Here is an 18,048-nt window from a genome sequence, read left to right on the forward strand (position 1 = left end):
AATTTTTGTACACACAATATAGTTATCGTACATCCTCTAATAAATTTTTTGCCAACTTTATCAATCTAAAACAATACAAAAAAAATAAGTTAAAAAATATGCTTTTGAATAAAATTCTTTTTTATCCTCTTATTTGCACGTGCAACATCACACCAAATCCTATGTTTTGTAGTTTTCTGACAAAGTTGTCAAATCTGTCATGGCCTCGACATCATATCATAATTTTCTTTCGTCCTACTTTTGTGTATTACTGCGATTTTAGTGCACTTCATAATTCCAGTGTTAAGAAAATTTTATGTAAACTGGGTAGATATTTTTTTACCCTAATTCGGAGTCAATTTATTGTGATTTAATTACTGTGTTACAGAGATAGTGTCGGTCGAACAAATACATTGAAGTGCTCGTGAGTACATACGGTTTAAAAAGATACTGAATCAATATAATTTTTGTGCTACGTTTGAACTAAAATTGTGGTTAATAGTTGTTGAGTTAAAAATGTCGGAGGTCCTATCGGGTCGTGTGTCTAAGCACAAGCGGGACCGTCGCGTTAAGAATAGCACAGGTACGAAGCGGATCGCATGCTGGTGCCGCGCTTGAACGACCAGTTTGATTACCGCTTGAAGATTTTCATTTTAGTAGTCTTCTGCTTGTTTAAAACATTACCGACTGGCTAGTCTCTCATACCATTCGCCTTCTCATGCTATCACTTTATTCAGGGTCACTTCACGATGAGTTCCTTAACTGACCACAATAATTGAGAACAGCAATTCTTGTATTCTGCTAAAAATTTAGAAAAAAGTTATTTTTTACAATTTCTTATTTTTGATTTCTTGCTTTGTTCTGATGGCCCACATAAGGGTGCATTATGTAGAATAGTGGGATAATTATTAACTCCTAGAAATCTACTAACACCAACAACTTTCTACACCCAAGGCAAGCATGTGACTATAATACAAAAGAAAAGAGACTGAATATTCAAAACCTTTGTTTTCAATTAATAATTTGAGTGTACTAAAAGTCTTTGTACCAAGTTATTACTTTTTGTTGGTGCAGAATTTGTTTTTATTTGCTAATATTAGAATCTAGGGCATCTTGAATTTAGTGCAAAATGAAATGGTATAAAAAGCTATGTCAATCCATTTACTCTCTATTATAAAATTTGGCATAGCCATAAATATTTTATTGTCTTACTGATTTGGCTACTTATACACAAAGGAAACTTAACATACAGCCTAAATAAAATGAACTATTGATTTATTAGGACTAACATTGCTATCAAATAGAATTGGTTTGCCTTAACAGTAGACACCTGATTATGCATACTAACAAACAACTTATATCAATCCAGGACTGTGAGGTGCATGATGTGTGTAGAGTGACAATCTCTTAGATCAACTTGGGACGTGCCTACTTAGCAGCCACCGAAGATTATTGGGATGAAATGGTACATTCATGTTGTATATTATTTATGTATTTGTTTTCTACATTTTTTTTTAAATATTTTTTTTGGGTTTCCTTCTCACTCCTCTACATACAATTTATTCAAGTTTGATCAATGCATGTTTCTGGTTTCTACCATTTCACAGTTTGGTTGCATGTTTAGTAGAATTAATTTATAGTTTTAAGATGATGTTATTGTTGATTCAGCTGTTTACAGTTTATATATTTAAAAATTGTGCTTTGCTAGCCAAGCATTAATGGAATCAATATTGGCATTTAAAAAGTATTGTTAAAATTTTAAACTATTACTTTCAATAAAACAGAAAATGTAACTATTAGAATAAAAATACAAATTATGTTAAATTTGATATAAAAATGCAAAAGTTAAAAGTAGTTTCAGCAGTAACTTATTCAAAGTAACATTTCTGTCATGCCTGCAAACAATAAAACTTTGCTCATGCATAAATATTAAAAACAAAGTTCTCGAAACAAAATGATTCTGTACAAAGTTGTGTAAAGAGGTTTCAACATTTCAAGGAGCAGGTACTGGCAGTCTAAGTATAGACAATGTGCAGTGACATCACTAGTCCATTATGTAGTTAAAGGACATAGATACAGCTATGAAACCAGGTCTCATGATTAGCATAACAATGAGAGTCAGTGAACAATTAGAAGATATCTAGATAAATATAATAATATTCATTTTACATTGTTACTAAGCTGCTTGCTTTACAAACAATTATGCATAGTCTCAGGTCCCGCTTCTATTTATTATTCTAAAAGTTGTATTATGATGGCTAGACAAACTGGCCACTTTATAACTGTTTACGTTTTTACGATGTAACTGTGTAATTAATAGTAGCTTTTAGAATCCCTTTAACACAGTGAAATATTTTTTCCATACCCTTTCGTAAATAAATATCATCATGATGCATTAAAAAAAACTTCTTATAAATACTATTTCGTTTCAACAAACAATTTTCAATCTTTTGTGAGTGTAATAAGATGCATTATCGAGTAACAGATGTTATAGCAAACAGATTGAAGTGAGTTTTATCTGTTTTCTGCTAGAATTCAGTACAAACATAAATTTAATAACAGTAATGAGTATTTGTATACGCCGCGCCCCTTATTCCCCGTAGTGTTGCGTACAATCTTTATTCGTTTAAAACACTATTTACTTAACTAGGTTTGTATTGCCAGTAACTAAAAGACAGTGATTGTAGAACGTTAGTTTTATGTTACGATTGTGAACCAGATATATATATAATTAGCTTTCCTGGCGAACTTCCTACCGCCTTAGTCGATGATAATATTGCTGATTGTTTTTAAGTACTTATTTTAAGTGTATAATAGTAAAAAAATCGAGCTGATTTGAACTACACAAGTATAAAAACTAGTACTAATAGGCAATGACTTGAGTAATTGTACCGTGCGTTTTCCCTATCAAATTTTATTTGCCCGAAAAAAATCCTTTGTATAGATTTCCCAAGCATTTTTAATAAAAATATCTATTCAAACACACACGACGTTATCATAACAAAATACCTGTAAAATAAATTGGAATAAAGTAAAAACATTATCAGAATACCAAGAAGACGCCATATTTACAGAATTCGGTACAGATTGATTGATGATATTATCTTATAAAGAGATTTGAACAGCTGTCGCTCAGTAAATATAAAAGAATATTCGTATTCAAATACGTCAACAGACTTTCTGTGGCATATTCTTTATCTTATCTCATTACGGCATTATTTAACTTATTGATACCGTTTAAATAGTACGTAATCTCCTTTGTTAAGTAAATGTACAGCCTGTAACTTTCTGTTACGCATTTTATCCCTTTATTAGCAGCTAATGCGTTAATGCTCGCTATAATCGCCCCTGACAACGATAATTTAGTTTTAATTACGCTCTGATGGAATTAAAAATCGATGACATAAATAGCTGATGTAGAGGGGCCCTGTTTACGCTAGAATAGAAGCTATTATAGAAGTGCCAACTGCATTGATTGAGACAAACCTAGACGAACGGTTTAGTGAAACATTTATATTAGGTCACAGTGATAGCTTTATTATGGCCGGTTTACATTATCTTTGTATTTAGCAGAGAACTTTAGCAGGACCGTGCAAACACTACTCGCCTCTCTAGCTATATTCAAACACTCATAAAAAAATAGTAAATATCTACCGTTCATTAGAAGCATATTTTGTTAAAATTAAAACCTAGACGCAATATCGTTTGAAACTCGATTATAACGACAAACCTTATCAGTCATGTAATGAGATAGGCTGCGAAAAATGCGACAGAATAAAAATACTACTCAAATAAAAAGAAGCACATCGTCATTCTAACATGTTGGTACAATGTTTTCAGTACTGAGAATGATGGCAATAATGCAGGAAGGGAATAGTGAGGTACCGAAGGAATTTTTGGAGACTGGCCGGACGGGGCGCAGGAACGCGATGCCGGACATAATGCACCCGCAGGGCGCCGAGGTCAGCACCGCAGACCTGCCCTCGAGGTTACAGCAGCTCACTGCCACTGGTAAGTACATGAAGACTTTACAATCAGATTCGTAGCTTTCTTCGGGACTCTGCAGTAGAACCCTGCTTCTGAACATGTTGAATTTATTATAAGTAATGTGAATGAATGCGTGCAAGTTAGTTTACATAACAGCAGGCGGTGATAGCCCAGTGCTACTTTAAAACAATTGTAGAATTGGGTATTCATTATGCGTTGTCTTTGCTTTGCAAGTTTTAAATTAGTAACCAACTCATTACAAGTCAACCGTAGAAGAAATGAGAGGTCTAACGTCTAAAGTGGTAGAGCTTAAATTAAAATGCTGGTATAACTTTCAACATCATCGTCAGTCCATATTCGTCCACTGCCGGACATAGGCCTCCCCAATGGCACGCTATCGAGATTTATCTATCTAACAGCCAACAAGCGCAGATCATCACTCCACCGTGCCTGATCTGTAACTTTATTCTAATCAAATGCCTACCGTCAGTCCCAATTTCATTCTAGACCGAACTAAATTACAGATCAAAGTGTAACCGATTCCACGATGCCAATAGCCTAGGTCAATATCTGAATCGTAAATAGATTCCCCTCGATACGTCAATAACTCCTCTCGAAATATTCTGAGTTTAGGCGCACTGAAAGTTCCAGATCTTTATTGTTTTATTTTCTTGCGTGGAGACAGATAGCTATTTGTTCTTGTTGTTTTCGTGTGCCAGAGAGGCTTTAGGCATAAGAACTCCTTGTACTACATCGTGTTAACATGACAACATCAAATTATTTTGCTTCGCCAAACAAGACTTTAGAATGTATACATTTAAGGTTATTTTTCTATGGCCAGATAACTCGAAAATATTTTGTCGGAGGCCAAGGTGGTGAGCGATGACCGTAAGTTGAACTTAATCGCCCACGGCTCCACACCGGAGTTTCCTTAAATTGAAGTTTAATATCCTGTTCTTATGACAGTTTTTACTGCCGGATAAGTCTACGCCCATAATGACTGCTGCTAATTAGAGGCTTCATAAACGACTATCATTATGAAGACGAAAGCAGGCTTCAAGCCTTTTTGTACAGGTTTCTCGTGTCAACCTCCTTACAGAATTCTCGACAGAACATTTATTTCCTTTTTATACAGTATAGTGGGTTCGGCGTTCGGTCATTAGCACATAGGACGGCACTTAAGGTCCATTACCTTTGCTTTATCCCTTAGTCATCAACGACTTTCATGATAAATGAATCCACTGTCTGCCCTATTTATTAACACACCAATTTAGAACGACCTTCGTGCGACAAAATAACGTTTGGTGAAAAATATGCCGAAAATATTTGCACAAGAACTCTTTACATTATATTGATAACCTAGAAAATATAATTTTATGCCTAAGACAAATATTATTATCTCAAAAATCTACTGTTTTCTCATATAACACGTGTTCTAGTTCTTATATAAAAGGTATTAAGAAAAGCCGTGCTCTTCCGCTTCTGCTTTTGAACAGTTGATATAGGACATTGAACCTTACTGCTAAAGAATAAAGATCAACGATCAATATAGTTATCAAAGTGCTTCTTTTACCCTCTATTCAAAACTCCGTCATTTCGGTGCAACTTCAGTAACATTATGATATCCACCATTATCGTATATTGCCACTCACCCGATCCTAAATAACTATCAGTGTGTACTCGTACGAGTTATCTACGATAAAACATATTAAGTATACCGGTCCCTTATAAATTAGTTGCATAATTTCGACGCAAACGTTGAAGAAAAATAATCCCCTCATCGTAACGTCTGGCTTTAGAATAAATTTGCTCGAAATGTAATATTTTGCCAATATAGTCGAGATGACTAGATCTTTATCGAGCATCTCGCAGACTTGGCCTCTCCTAATAGGCTAAATTAACTTATAATTGGATCTAGAGGTCAGTCTTATACTCGTATTTAGTCTTGGCTAGTCTCGCCGCTGTCTATTCAAAGCTTAGTGACACTGATAAATGCTAAAGATACGATGACAGCATAAAAAAGATTATCTTTTAAAAATCGAAAATCATCTTTCTAGTCTTTTATTTAATCTGATTTTGCTTTTTGTGACGTTGTTTGAACGTCATACGAAATAGAATGACGCACAGTTTTGAGAAAAAAAAAAACCAAATACGTGTGTTGTTAATAATTCAAATAAACGGAGTTACGTATCGAAGGCGTCAGCATCTGTTCAGCTTTTGTAAGTCCCGAGTTAAACTAATACAATTTTAGGCAACACGCCAGAATCGCCAAGCGTAATGTATAGCGTAATACATGCTAAAACATGTTTGAAACGCAAAGCCAGAACTAGAATGTTGTATCCTATTTATGAAAATCAGTTCATCGTATCTGTTGAAATACATCTGTTTTACACGTCATTATTATTCTAAACCTCGAAACTTCGTCGTAGCCATATTGAAGTTGTTTCTGAAGGTCTGTTCTTGATTACATTTTGTTTTTATTTCTTCTTGTAGTTCTAATTTTTCTGGGTCCTTGCTTCTTCTCATATGTAGTACAAAATGTAACAGATTGAATCCTTTCATAAGTGATACGTATATCCCTGAACACCATCCGGTTTGCACAACCAGATGGTAAACTTCGTTCGCGTGCGCGATGATGGATTCTGATCGCGGATCGCGATCGAGATAAAGCATGTGGGCCCTGTATACGCTCAATCTCGATCTAAGATTCTTTTGAATTTGATAAAAAAGTAGGAAAATGTCTGCGGTTTTTTCCTAACGATTCCAGATTAAATTCATGTAAATACCCTTTAACGTCCGTCGTTATATGATAACCTCAAGACGTTGTTCCACGATAAGGATATGTAATTATTGGGGCTTAGGCTGATTATCACTGTATCGCCGGCAGCTCACACTTTGTTACTTTGTACTTTTACCAAATCACTCTGATAGTTAAATTAAGATCTCTTAATCACATCTGCTAATACGATTAGCTAATTTTTGCACTCTGCTGTAAATGTCTGCATTGATGTTACTTGAGACAAGGATCTGGGAAGGTTTTCACCCAGCAGTAGGGCTAGAGCCGAATATAATATTGCGATTCTAGTATTTTTTTTAGTCTAACCTGATTTGATAAATTTCGCATTTATGCATTCGTTTAGTAACAACATTTGTGCTTAGTTGAAATTAGTATTTTTTTTCTTACCTGCAAGAAATACCTGCTTCGAACACCAAGTGGGAATGCTTTAAAAAAAGGAGTTTTTGGTTTGTTCCTTTCCCTATGTGTCCGTATGTTTCCGTGTACGTCTTCTTCAAATCATGATATACAAGAAACTTTATACGGAATTGCCTTACTGATACATAGTCAAGAGAATTGAGTGTAGATAATGCAACTGCAAGACAAAGGAACATAAACAGTTATTTAGATAATTTGACATCACAGTCGTACAAAGTTAGTACTTCTGTTCTCAAAATATATAATCACGGAAACGAATTTCGATTTCGAACTAAAAAAGAACTCGATTAAATACGCGATAGTTAGAGATAGTGTTTATGGTATGATTCGCTTATCACAATCCTCCTGTCACCTGAGCAATTGAGAGCGGCGGTGTGACGTAGGTGCGGCAGTAATGCGACGATAACCACACGTTATCAATGACGTACAAACAATACACGTCGTATATTATGACACGAATATAATTATCGACATTACCTTATCATTTTTCTTTTTCGATAATCAATCACTGTTTCCATGGTAATTAGGCGGTAATCGTATAGTATAAAAGTGGGAAAAAATTGTCGCTTTTATCAATCGTTGGATATAAATATTTATGTAAACGATCAGACTGTAGTAAGTTATATCGATACACATCTTGATCCGCTTAAAAAAATATCAGTCACTCTCGCAAGTCCCTCCGACTTGCCAGAGTGACTGATATTTTTTATGGATCCGGTATGTTTTGTTATTGGAAATACCATATTTAAATTAATTAAATACTGCAATGAGTATTTTCTTTTATTTATGTATTCTTATAATCAGTCATCGTAATGTTTGTATCAGGTGTTTACAAAAACAAATAAGTTTCACAATCCAATATAGTCCAATCTTTTAATGTAGATCATACAATGTATGTAATGCAGATTTATTCCTCCCTGCTTTGTATTTGAAGACGAGATACCATCTCGTGAAGACTTAAAATCACGGAGTTTCTGTTCGTCGCAAGGTCGTACCTAAATAGCTTGTGGACTTCTTTGGAAAGCTAACTAAATACGCGTTAGTCTGATGACGAATGATGTCATCGGCGATCCAAATACGACGGTGTAAACTGAACGACTTACTGGAGTTACTGGTCATTAACGTGGCCCAAACATCATGGATACATTTGTTTAACCACTGGGAAGTTAATACCCCTATAACCGTCCCATTGAGATATCCTAATTGGACTTTTTAATTAAGCTGAGTGTATCGAGGTCCCTACTCAATATACACGTGTCCTGAATTGCGTAACAACACTTTTCCTCAAGAACCCACTGCTCAGATACTTAAGAGATGTGGAAGCCGGAATATTTTCCTTCAATTATGGAGAGATGCTCAGAGAATCGAGTGGGGTAATAACATAGAAGTCGTCAAATGAGTTTCATTTTAAATGAGTATTTATTGATTTCACATTTGTTATCATATCGATCTTGGGTCAAGGTTAATTGAGGTCGAACAAATCTTATCGTGATATATATTGTAGTAACGTTTTGTTCAACGAGTTGTTTTCTTGTTAGTAATTGAGTGGAACGTGGTGTTATTGCGATTTTATTTGGAACGAATTTTACAAAACATGCCGTTAAAATGTTACGCCCTCGTTTTCTAGTTGTGTGAGGAAGAATAACGTGTTCCACATCTTTTGTTCGTAACATTATAAATAACAAGACCTTATTCGTTTCTAAATTAGTTGTCATGTTTCCATGAATATATGTATAATCCCTGAGTTTAATCTGGTAACAAGACAATCAACTAGTTAATTTCTTCAGCTATTCCAATGCATATACAAAATATACAATAAAAGAAAATTCTTTACCGACTTTTTACATAACTTTGCAATAAAACTGGTTGCATTGTTAGTTCTTGAGAAAAATGCTTAATGTTGAGTAGAAAACAATTACGGAAAACTGTCCGTAATTCGTTAAGCAGAACTCCGCTGATGGATATAAATGGATGCCTGATTACTGTAGATAACTTCTGACAATAAAGATTAATAGGATCCTTATTTGCCTTTATTGATTTCCCTTTCGATCTATAGTTTCATTGGAAGTAGTTAACAAATTATAAAAGTAGAAAGCTAAGTAAATATTTGATATAATATTCAACGAAAATAGTCCTCCAAAAGAACGAAATTTATTTGTACAATCAATGTTACTGAATAAACACAAAGTACGCTTCAGATTATTGAATACCCGTGTATTTTGATAAATGTTTCGTTGAAAATTTTCAACGAACGCAGCTTAGCTTTTACGACGAAATTTTCGGATGATTCAATCAGGGAACATGCCAGGAAATCTAATTTGCTGCCCTTATAAAATTTGCCGCCCTACGAGCGGGGAGAGTATATACGTAACAGCTATCTCCGCCTCCCTTAATTCTGTCACCTGGTTTAACAAACAGGCTACAGTATTGCCCTAGAAATGGATTTATAGGGAATAACGTTGTTATGCGAACGTAACCGAATTATATAAGAGGCAATAAATGGACAAGTACGCAATTTAGTGTCGGCGTAATTTTACTACAATTTGTGGTTACTTGCAACAACAAGTCTACTGTATTTGGATGAAGGTGAGATATACTATTATGTAAGTTTAGGCTGTATTATAAACAGTTAAGATTGTCGCAGTTTTGATGTGAAAAAGGGATCGGCATATCGATCTGTTAGCTTTATCCCATTCAATCATAGTTATTGACACAGTCCTCGACTGGAAAATACGTTTCGAGTGACTTGGATTCTGTATGGTTTAGATACATATACTTGGGTTAGTCTTTTCCCAGCCCCCATTATCTTCAATTTCAATTTCCGTAGCAGACTAGTTTAACTGTTTAGAAGGTATAAAGCTAGCAACTACATGTCTATATCAGGTCGTTGACCGCATCGTAAGATATGAAATCACTATAAATCGAGATAAGACTTTTCCAGCCAGTCATTGCTTGAAAGTCAACAGTAATCGGTTACGGTTACTTATGTCTTTACAAAGGCGTTGTTCTTTATCGTGATCCGGGTATTTTATCTTGTATTCTATGAATAGGCGAAATCCTGGGCCCCTATTCTGCTATTTACAGTGGCCACTAAATTTGAAACGATTCTTATTCCCTTAAGCATTTTGCCAACACAATAATTGGAAGTGAGTGTTCCGCCCCAATCCCCATAGTGAATTTCAAATTATTGTGTTTGAAAATGCTTAGAATAATACTAATTTGATCAGATTTCCATTTATTCAGGTGCCATGAATAGGTTCCCTGCTTTTTTTTTGTCGAATTCATAATTCGCTTTTTAAAGTCCCGTCTGAGAATAAAGTCGTCGTTCTCTCAACGCGATACTCCCAACTTCTTTCAAGATGATGCCAGTACAGTTTTTTAGCTAACTTTTATAAGAGATTTTTTTAGACAGTCATATTTCTTGAATAACTTTTGCAATTTTGTTAACTTTATGGAAATTATATTCTTTTTGTTTCTCTTTTCTTTTCATCATCCATACTCGTGTTTCTAACTTGTATATTGTTACTGATTAATAAATGCTGGCCAAGTTTTGCTTCCCGGTATTAAGTTATTTATTTATTAATAAAGCAATTGGCCACTTAATGCAATTTTGTATTGCCCGCAGCAGTTAATAATTTCAGTCGATTTTCGCGTCTAGCAGCAATTTGGTACGACATAACTCACGCTACGCTAATCTTGTGAAATTTCTACATATACAAAGCGAATGTGAATTCAAAATATGCAACTTTAAATTTAATTAAAGCGTCTAAAGAAAATAGGTGCCTTTAATACCCTTCGGCCGTGGTTGATATTAAAGTTATTCAGCGGTTTCGTAACTAGTTTCTTAGGCAGACTAGGTGAATATCGGTTACATCGTTAGTCTGGATATCTCGTATAGAAACTTGAGAGGCTAACTTAATTATATTATAAAATTATTTAATCATAAAACGGGACCGTAGATAAAAGAAAAAGTCCCAGACGTATTACGAGATATGGTTAGTAGAGATTGTAATAGAGATTTATATAAAATGGGGTCCACTTTCCATGGAGGTTGCAAACTCTTCGGTTTGAAAAGCTAAGCTCTTTCTGTAATTACTGCAAGACGATGGACATTACAAATATTTACTCGGTAACTTTCCTATCGTATATATCTTATTGACTTTTAGTCCGTGAGATACGTTGTAGGTACCCTTTCCTGGTTTCTGACCTCAACCGATTTTTGTTTCGGTTAATATTTGTATGAAACCCTGTAACCTTCTTTATCAGGGTCACTGACAACGCGTGCAAGTATAGATGTCACTAGTTCACTACTAAATTATTCGTTTTACATGCTCGCGTCTATTTTTTGGTAGATGCCTCATGTATTATGAACACTGATATAGCGTTGTGTTTGGAACACGCTATAACCTTGGCTAAGTCTACTCAAGTCTAGTACTCGCTCGATAAGGGTACGTCGTGCTGACGTAATAAACCGCAGACTTGCACATAGAAACAAATAAATAGCTTATAACGATACAAACATTGATTGAAATCGCGTACCGACTCGTCGACTATTCCATTAAAAATAATTATGCATGTGGTTTTAATAATGTATGAGACCACAACCATTATTATTGACAATGATTTCACTCATGTATTTTAAGCATGCCCGGAATATTATCTCAGTTTTCGATCGTTAGATAAAATTGCAATCAGATCGTTATTACTTATAGCAGGAATATCTGTTTTTGTAAACATTATTTTCAGCTAAAAAATCATTAAAAACAAATATTATTCGGGTCCTTGTTTTGGTTCCGCAGACACTCCTCACTCTCAAGCCGACGCTTCAACCAGCGCAGCAAGTATCCCGGCGCCGCAGAAAATCGAAGAGCCCAAGGAGAAGGACAGCACGAACAGTTGAGCTGCTTCCCACACTCACAGTCCCCGAGGACTGCACTGGACTTGCCCAAAGCTAAAGTAATCTCAATCAGGTAAATAGTATTACTAAGCACTGAGTAATGTAGGCCCACCTTTTAGGGATGGTACGGTGTACAAATATAGCTCTAATGTCTAGTGCGACAAAGTAGAAATTGCATAATTAATAAGTATTTAAGATTTTTATGTAGATGGGCGCTTTGTCGAATTTATATTGTTTGAAATTACCTGCAGTTTTATCTGTTCCCGACTGGGCGTTAAACGTCGTGTATGTTAATAGGTTTTCGTTTATTGTTAGAGAATTAATGGAACAATTATGCAGCTAATCGTATATGTTCACTTTGTTTATATTACCTTTGTAATGAATGTTGTAAGTATACAAAGCCCGTGTGTTATATTTTAATGGGCAAGTTTTGTATAAAAGTGATCGATATTTAAGAGTGTTGATGTAAAGATTGGAATTAGACAATACTGATATATGTATAGAAAATGAATGTCGATAGGAAGTTATTGCTTGTGATTGATTTGGCAGCTTTTGCAAAACTTACTGTGGGAAAGGAAAAATATTTCAGTTATATAAATTCCAAATTTAAACAGAGATTAAAATTGTATTACCACCTTAAAGGTTTTAACCTTTTTGGTCAGTGTCCAAAGCAACGTGTTAGGCTTAAGCATGTGAATAGTTGTCGTGAATGCCTGACATTCAACGCAGATAGCTTTAACAGTACCTAGCATTTACATGAGATTGTGAGTTATACAAAACAGTATCATACAATGCAGAGATTATTGTTATTATTGAACGCACACACATGAGAAAGGTTGCTCAAGGTTACTTCGTCTCTTTTCAAAGATCTATTTAAAGTAAATTGAACAGAATTTCGTCATGTCTATTAAATACCAGAACTTTGCTAATTTATCCAGTACCACGTGTGGTCACCCGTCATCGGCAGAAATAGTTGTCAATGACAGGAGATTGCAAAAACACTAAAATACATAACGCAAAATGATATAAAACAGTTTTAAATGAAATAGAGCTGAGCCTTGGTACTTTGAGTAGAATTTTGTAACAGAGTAATACTAAACCTTACTTTGAGGACCATTATTAACTGCATAATGTAAGACCGATGGGGTTTGCAATTTATTGTTTTATGGCCAGCATGTGACGGCTGTACAAATTTTGTTAGTGGTCACACTGCTCTTACGCAATCGCACAAAAATACTTGCTGCACATATTACAGAATTATTTAAGACAGCTTCAAGAAATTAATATGATTGATGTGTGCAGTGTCACCGGCAGTAGTCACGTGTTTTTGATTAGTTTTAATTACATCGTAACTTGATAGCAGCTGAATCGCCCTTAACACATTAGTGTACTAGCTTTATTTACACATTTTATTATTCTAAATGTTTTCTCGGTGTTCCGTAGCTCTAAGTTCCTAAGTACGCTTAATTCAGCTTGATTTCTAATATTTCTTAGACGTATAATGATTTGAAGAGTACAATATTATTTTGAAATATTTTTTATCTTTAGAACGAGATAAGTTCCGTACATTTGGTGCTGTTCGAATTATGTTTATTTATTGTGTATAAAATATACGTAAATTGTATAGTTTAGTAGTGAATATTTTTAATTAGGTATGTTCTTCTTGTTTCGAACAAAAGTATCTCGCGTATGTAATATGTAAATCTTCAGAAAGAGGCTTCTGTAAAAAATAATACTGATAATTAAAAAGGAAAACCAACTTTTGGAATGTAAAAACAAAATCATCAGTGGGTTCAAACTGCGTCATTAACGCTTAATATTTCTTCATCTAGGGATTCTAGATGTCGTTCGCTCGTCTTCGGCAACGATGACAAATGATCTTACTTCATTAAATTAAAAGCAGTCGCTATTAAAAAGTTAGTACTAATTTGCTCGCCAACGTAAAATTCACTTGCTATGCCAAAGTCATCGACTGACATCACCATCGAGGCTGTAACTACAATTTTATTGTAGCTATCTCTATCTGTAGAGTAGGTCATAGATAGTTATAGAGTTGATGTTAGAAATACTAATGTCTACAGCTTTATGTTTATGGTAGAATTTTGATATGTGAATTATGCTTTGTATGTTTTCAATATGGCAACACTTACAGAAATGATTCATTCTAATCATATGCATTTCATCTATTTTCATTCAGGCACATATTATTTCTAGATAACTATGTCAAATACGTAATATTATTTAATGAACTTTTACTTAAAAAATAATTTCAAGAAATGGTTAAAGTTCGAATCTCACTGAAGTACATATTCTAAGAATATTTATTTTGGTCTATACTCTAGGGTAAGTGAAGGAAGTGTATTTCGCCTTCTATTAGTGGTTCATTCTTACTTACATATCCATAAGTTCTTACAAAAATTATATTAAGCACAGCTGTGAGTCTATGCCTTAAGTATATAAACTATTTACTAGGTAGACCAGCGGTACTCAATCTTTGATGTGTATTGTGTAGAAGTTTGAGTAAAAGATTCTCTCATTTAAACGGAAAGAGTCGCTCGAGTGAGTGTTGAGTGTCGCTGGATTATAGAGTAGACTAATTTCATACTTGTATAAAAGTTAGGCAAGGTGGATGAAGTGAATAGCAACCAAATGTTACAGTCAAAAATATTACAATAGCGGACTTTATGCCTAAGGCATTCTCGTCCTCACAGTCTTTGCAACCAGTCAACCAATTAATGGTGCAGTTTAAGAAGAAATAGATAAACATTATATACATTCGTGTATGAAACGGTAGATATGTTACTTGCGGTTACAAGTTTATTGAAATAATTTAGAAGACGATTCAAATATCTAAATAACATGACACCTTCATGCCAGTTCGTTAGAAATAAAAGCGCAGCATAGTTGAATCCTGTGTTATGCTAATGATTGTTATCCCAGTTGACCACATAATGATATGATTGGTAAAATAACTTCAGTGATACAGTCCCATCCACCTTGTTGACTTATTCTAAAGCACGAACAACTTTTTATACTTAAACTGCCTTAATATATCTTCCTCATCTTGAACATCGAATTTCAACGTATTTCGCGGCCTATTCGGTGTTTCGGTGTTACTATCTACAAAATTATATATCCTACTAAAATTACGTAATTTCCTGTTCTTGTAATAATAAGTTCCGATTTTGCAATGTTATGTATTATGTACGTATCTTTTGGTAAATGTGCATTAACCTGGTTTAAGAAATCTGGCTGCAAAACCAGCATTTAGATTGTAATCTGGTGTAATGCAACTCTTTATGATTCTACTTTCCTCAATTTAATTTATTTTAGTAAAAAATAAATGTTAAAACATTATGTACTTTCTATACGTAAGACAATTTAATGGTTAATGTCAATTGTTTTTACTTAATTGGTTATGCATGGCACATTATACTGTAACAATATTACCAAATACGTATTAAAATTTATTATTATAACATTTACGTAACGCTATTATATTATTGTGTAGAAACTGTGATCTTTCGTACAAAAGGTAAAGAACTGAGTGACGCAATTAACTTGAATATGTTAATGGTTATAAATGTCAATTACTTCAAGCCATGTCTGTTTAACTTAATGTATTAAAAAAACAACAAGCAACCATGATTGTAATTCTTAATGAATCTGTAAAGGCTTTTAAAGTGACGGATGACGCACGTTTAAAAGACAAACGATTGTAAAATAACTACATAAGTGCACAAATCATGCAACGCTTGCAATCTTTTCAGATTTATTTATGAAAACTACTGTATTGTATTTATTAATTACAACACCATAACGTACGTATGACCGATCAACATATTTTAAAACTGAAATAGATATTTTTTTACATGGCAACTAAACTAAGTACATGGCAGCACTGCTAATTGGATTAAGTATTTGTAGTTATTCTACATGCATTTTATCACGAGTTTTACTCGAAATCATCATCAATTATTTACGAAAGTAACAATTCAATCTTATATCTCGTTTAAAATCTTACTACTTTTATATGAGCAACTAAACTATTATTTTATAGTGAGTTATGTGGACTTTACAACACCTTGAAAGCTAATTATGTCACCTATTTCGTCTTATCAAAGCGTAAAAAGTGTGAACCAAATAAATAAATAATATTTAAAGAGATACTTTGGCGTGTTCACTAAAACAAAGTCACATTTGAGTTCACTGTAAAAGTAGTAAGGTCTAAAATAATGTAACTATTTCTTTTAGATCTCTGATATCGTAATATTGTGATCGTCACCGTAGCTATAGCTTTGTTTATATGGGCTGTAAATATACATGTTTACTGTAGTATTGTTTACGTATTTATTATACGGTAATTTATTATTTAAGTAAGTGATACGTAGCTTCACGTCATCGAATACATTGAAAACATTGTTTTAAACTTTCAGGGTGTCTACCGCCATATTTTAAAGTCATTCATTGCAACTGTAAAACGCGTAGAGTTGCGTCTTTTTTCACAGATGCTGTCATTACTTTAAGCAGTTGTGGTAGACCCTCTAGACTGTGTGAGATGTAATAAATCCTTAGTTTCATATCACTTATTGCACTGAAGTTAATGAATCCTTTTTCTTCGGTTTATCAGCCGTATACACAACCAACACTTAACATTACTATCTTCATAAAATTGGTTATACCTGTCGCTATATACGTACATACATGAATGAAGATTTTAAATTAAGTGATATTTGTGAATACCGCTTTAACAATAGTCATGGAATAAAAAATCAAGGATAAGCTTTATCGATTACGTTTTTGTGTTTAATCGTTTTATAGCTTCCCTCTAGTTTTCAAGGAAATGTGTGTTTGAAACTAAAATATATAAAAGACAACAGGTTTTTAACCAAATATTGGTATTCGTATAGCCATATATCTACGTATAAAATAGGTGTAACATACCGAGATATTCAATTCATTGTCATATTGTAATGGTGCAATTTGAAATCCATAAGATCAAGTTAGTAAGTTATTGGGAAATAGAATTAATGAATTTGTATCGTTTTGTATCTAGTTTGCTGTGTAGCAAACAAAGATAAAAATAAAAATGTAAAAAGTTTTTTGTAATTTTACTTATTTCTTCCCTGTTTTTTATTCCTGTGCAAGCTGTGATAGCAGAATTTGTTCAAAGCAAACTTCATAAAAAATTTAATTAGGTATGCTGAATCTCTGTGTGAGCAAAACGGAAATTTTAAATTCATCTCTAATTGGTCTCTTCCGTGCCAACAAAACCCTTTCAATTTTGGACTCTGAATTTAAATGCTCATGAAATTATCAATAACTTAAATATTTATTAGTACCTATATGAATCAAAAACTTTAAGTACAGTACCGACCGATGGTGTTAAGTAGACAGGTACTACATAAATGACGAATATGACGATCACCCTTAAGCATCTAATTACTTAAAAGTACACGTGTACTGACTGAATCATTGATAAAGTTGTTCTTTTACAAGTGCTCAATTCGTGGACATAAACCAACAGGGTTTTGAATAACGCGCGCTTTCCTCCTCAGATGTTGGTGTTACAACATGTCATAATTAATAATAAAACAACTAAAGAGTACGAGTGTTTAAGATTTGATCTTAATTACGAAAACCATCAAATCACCAAATAAATTGGTTTCGATTCAAGGCATATTCAGCTTTGCTTTCGTCTGGCTATAAAAAGCTAAAAAGTCAAAATGACATTGTAATGTAACATGTGGGTTGCCAGTTAAAAGTGGTAATTTATCATCAGGTTCCCAAAATGTTCGTACATTTAGACCACCGTTAAGAAATCTTGCCGCGTACGTATCTCAAATTTCTGGTTTTGATATTATTATGAAAATTATATACTTTTATCAGCACACCGTAAACATTTTTAGTTTTGTTTTTTTTCTCGTGGTTGGTTTATAGATATATAACATCTGTGAAGTTTAAGCTGGCA

At 33.8% G+C, this 18,048-nt stretch overlaps 1 protein-coding gene across 1 annotated transcript; it reads left to right on the forward strand.

Moving 5' to 3' along the window:
• Nucleotides 1-166: 166 nt before the first annotated feature.
• Nucleotides 167-17,178, forward strand: LOC113492952. The gene is made up of 3 exons (XM_026870701.1): nucleotides 167-562; nucleotides 3,820-3,990; nucleotides 11,980-17,178. Exons 1-3 carry the CDS (start codon nucleotides 496-498, stop codon nucleotides 12,078-12,080), a joined length of 339 nt encoding a protein of 112 aa, XP_026726502.1. The 5' UTR covers nucleotides 167-495; the 3' UTR covers nucleotides 12,081-17,178.
• Nucleotides 17,179-18,048: the final 870 nt, after the last annotated feature.

The sequence above is a fragment of the Trichoplusia ni genome, chromosome 4 (genome assembly GCF_003590095.1).
Source record: "Trichoplusia ni isolate ovarian cell line Hi5 chromosome 4, tn1, whole genome shotgun sequence".
Taxonomy (NCBI): Eukaryota; Metazoa; Arthropoda; class Insecta; order Lepidoptera; family Noctuidae; genus Trichoplusia; species Trichoplusia ni.

Excerpts from the sequence above, each read along its gene's own strand:
- LOC113492952 (XM_026870701.1), top strand. The coding sequence starts at position 496 with ATGTCGGAGGTCCTATCGGGTCGTGTGTCTAAGCACAAGCGGGACCGT. Across the intron at positions 563-3,819 it reads TCGCGTTAAGAATAGCACAG|TACTGAGAATGATGGCAATA; the intron begins GTACGAAGCGGA and ends CAATGTTTTCAG. Across the intron at positions 3,991-11,979 it reads ACAGCAGCTCACTGCCACTG|ACACTCCTCACTCTCAAGCC; the intron begins GTAAGTACATGA and ends TTGGTTCCGCAG.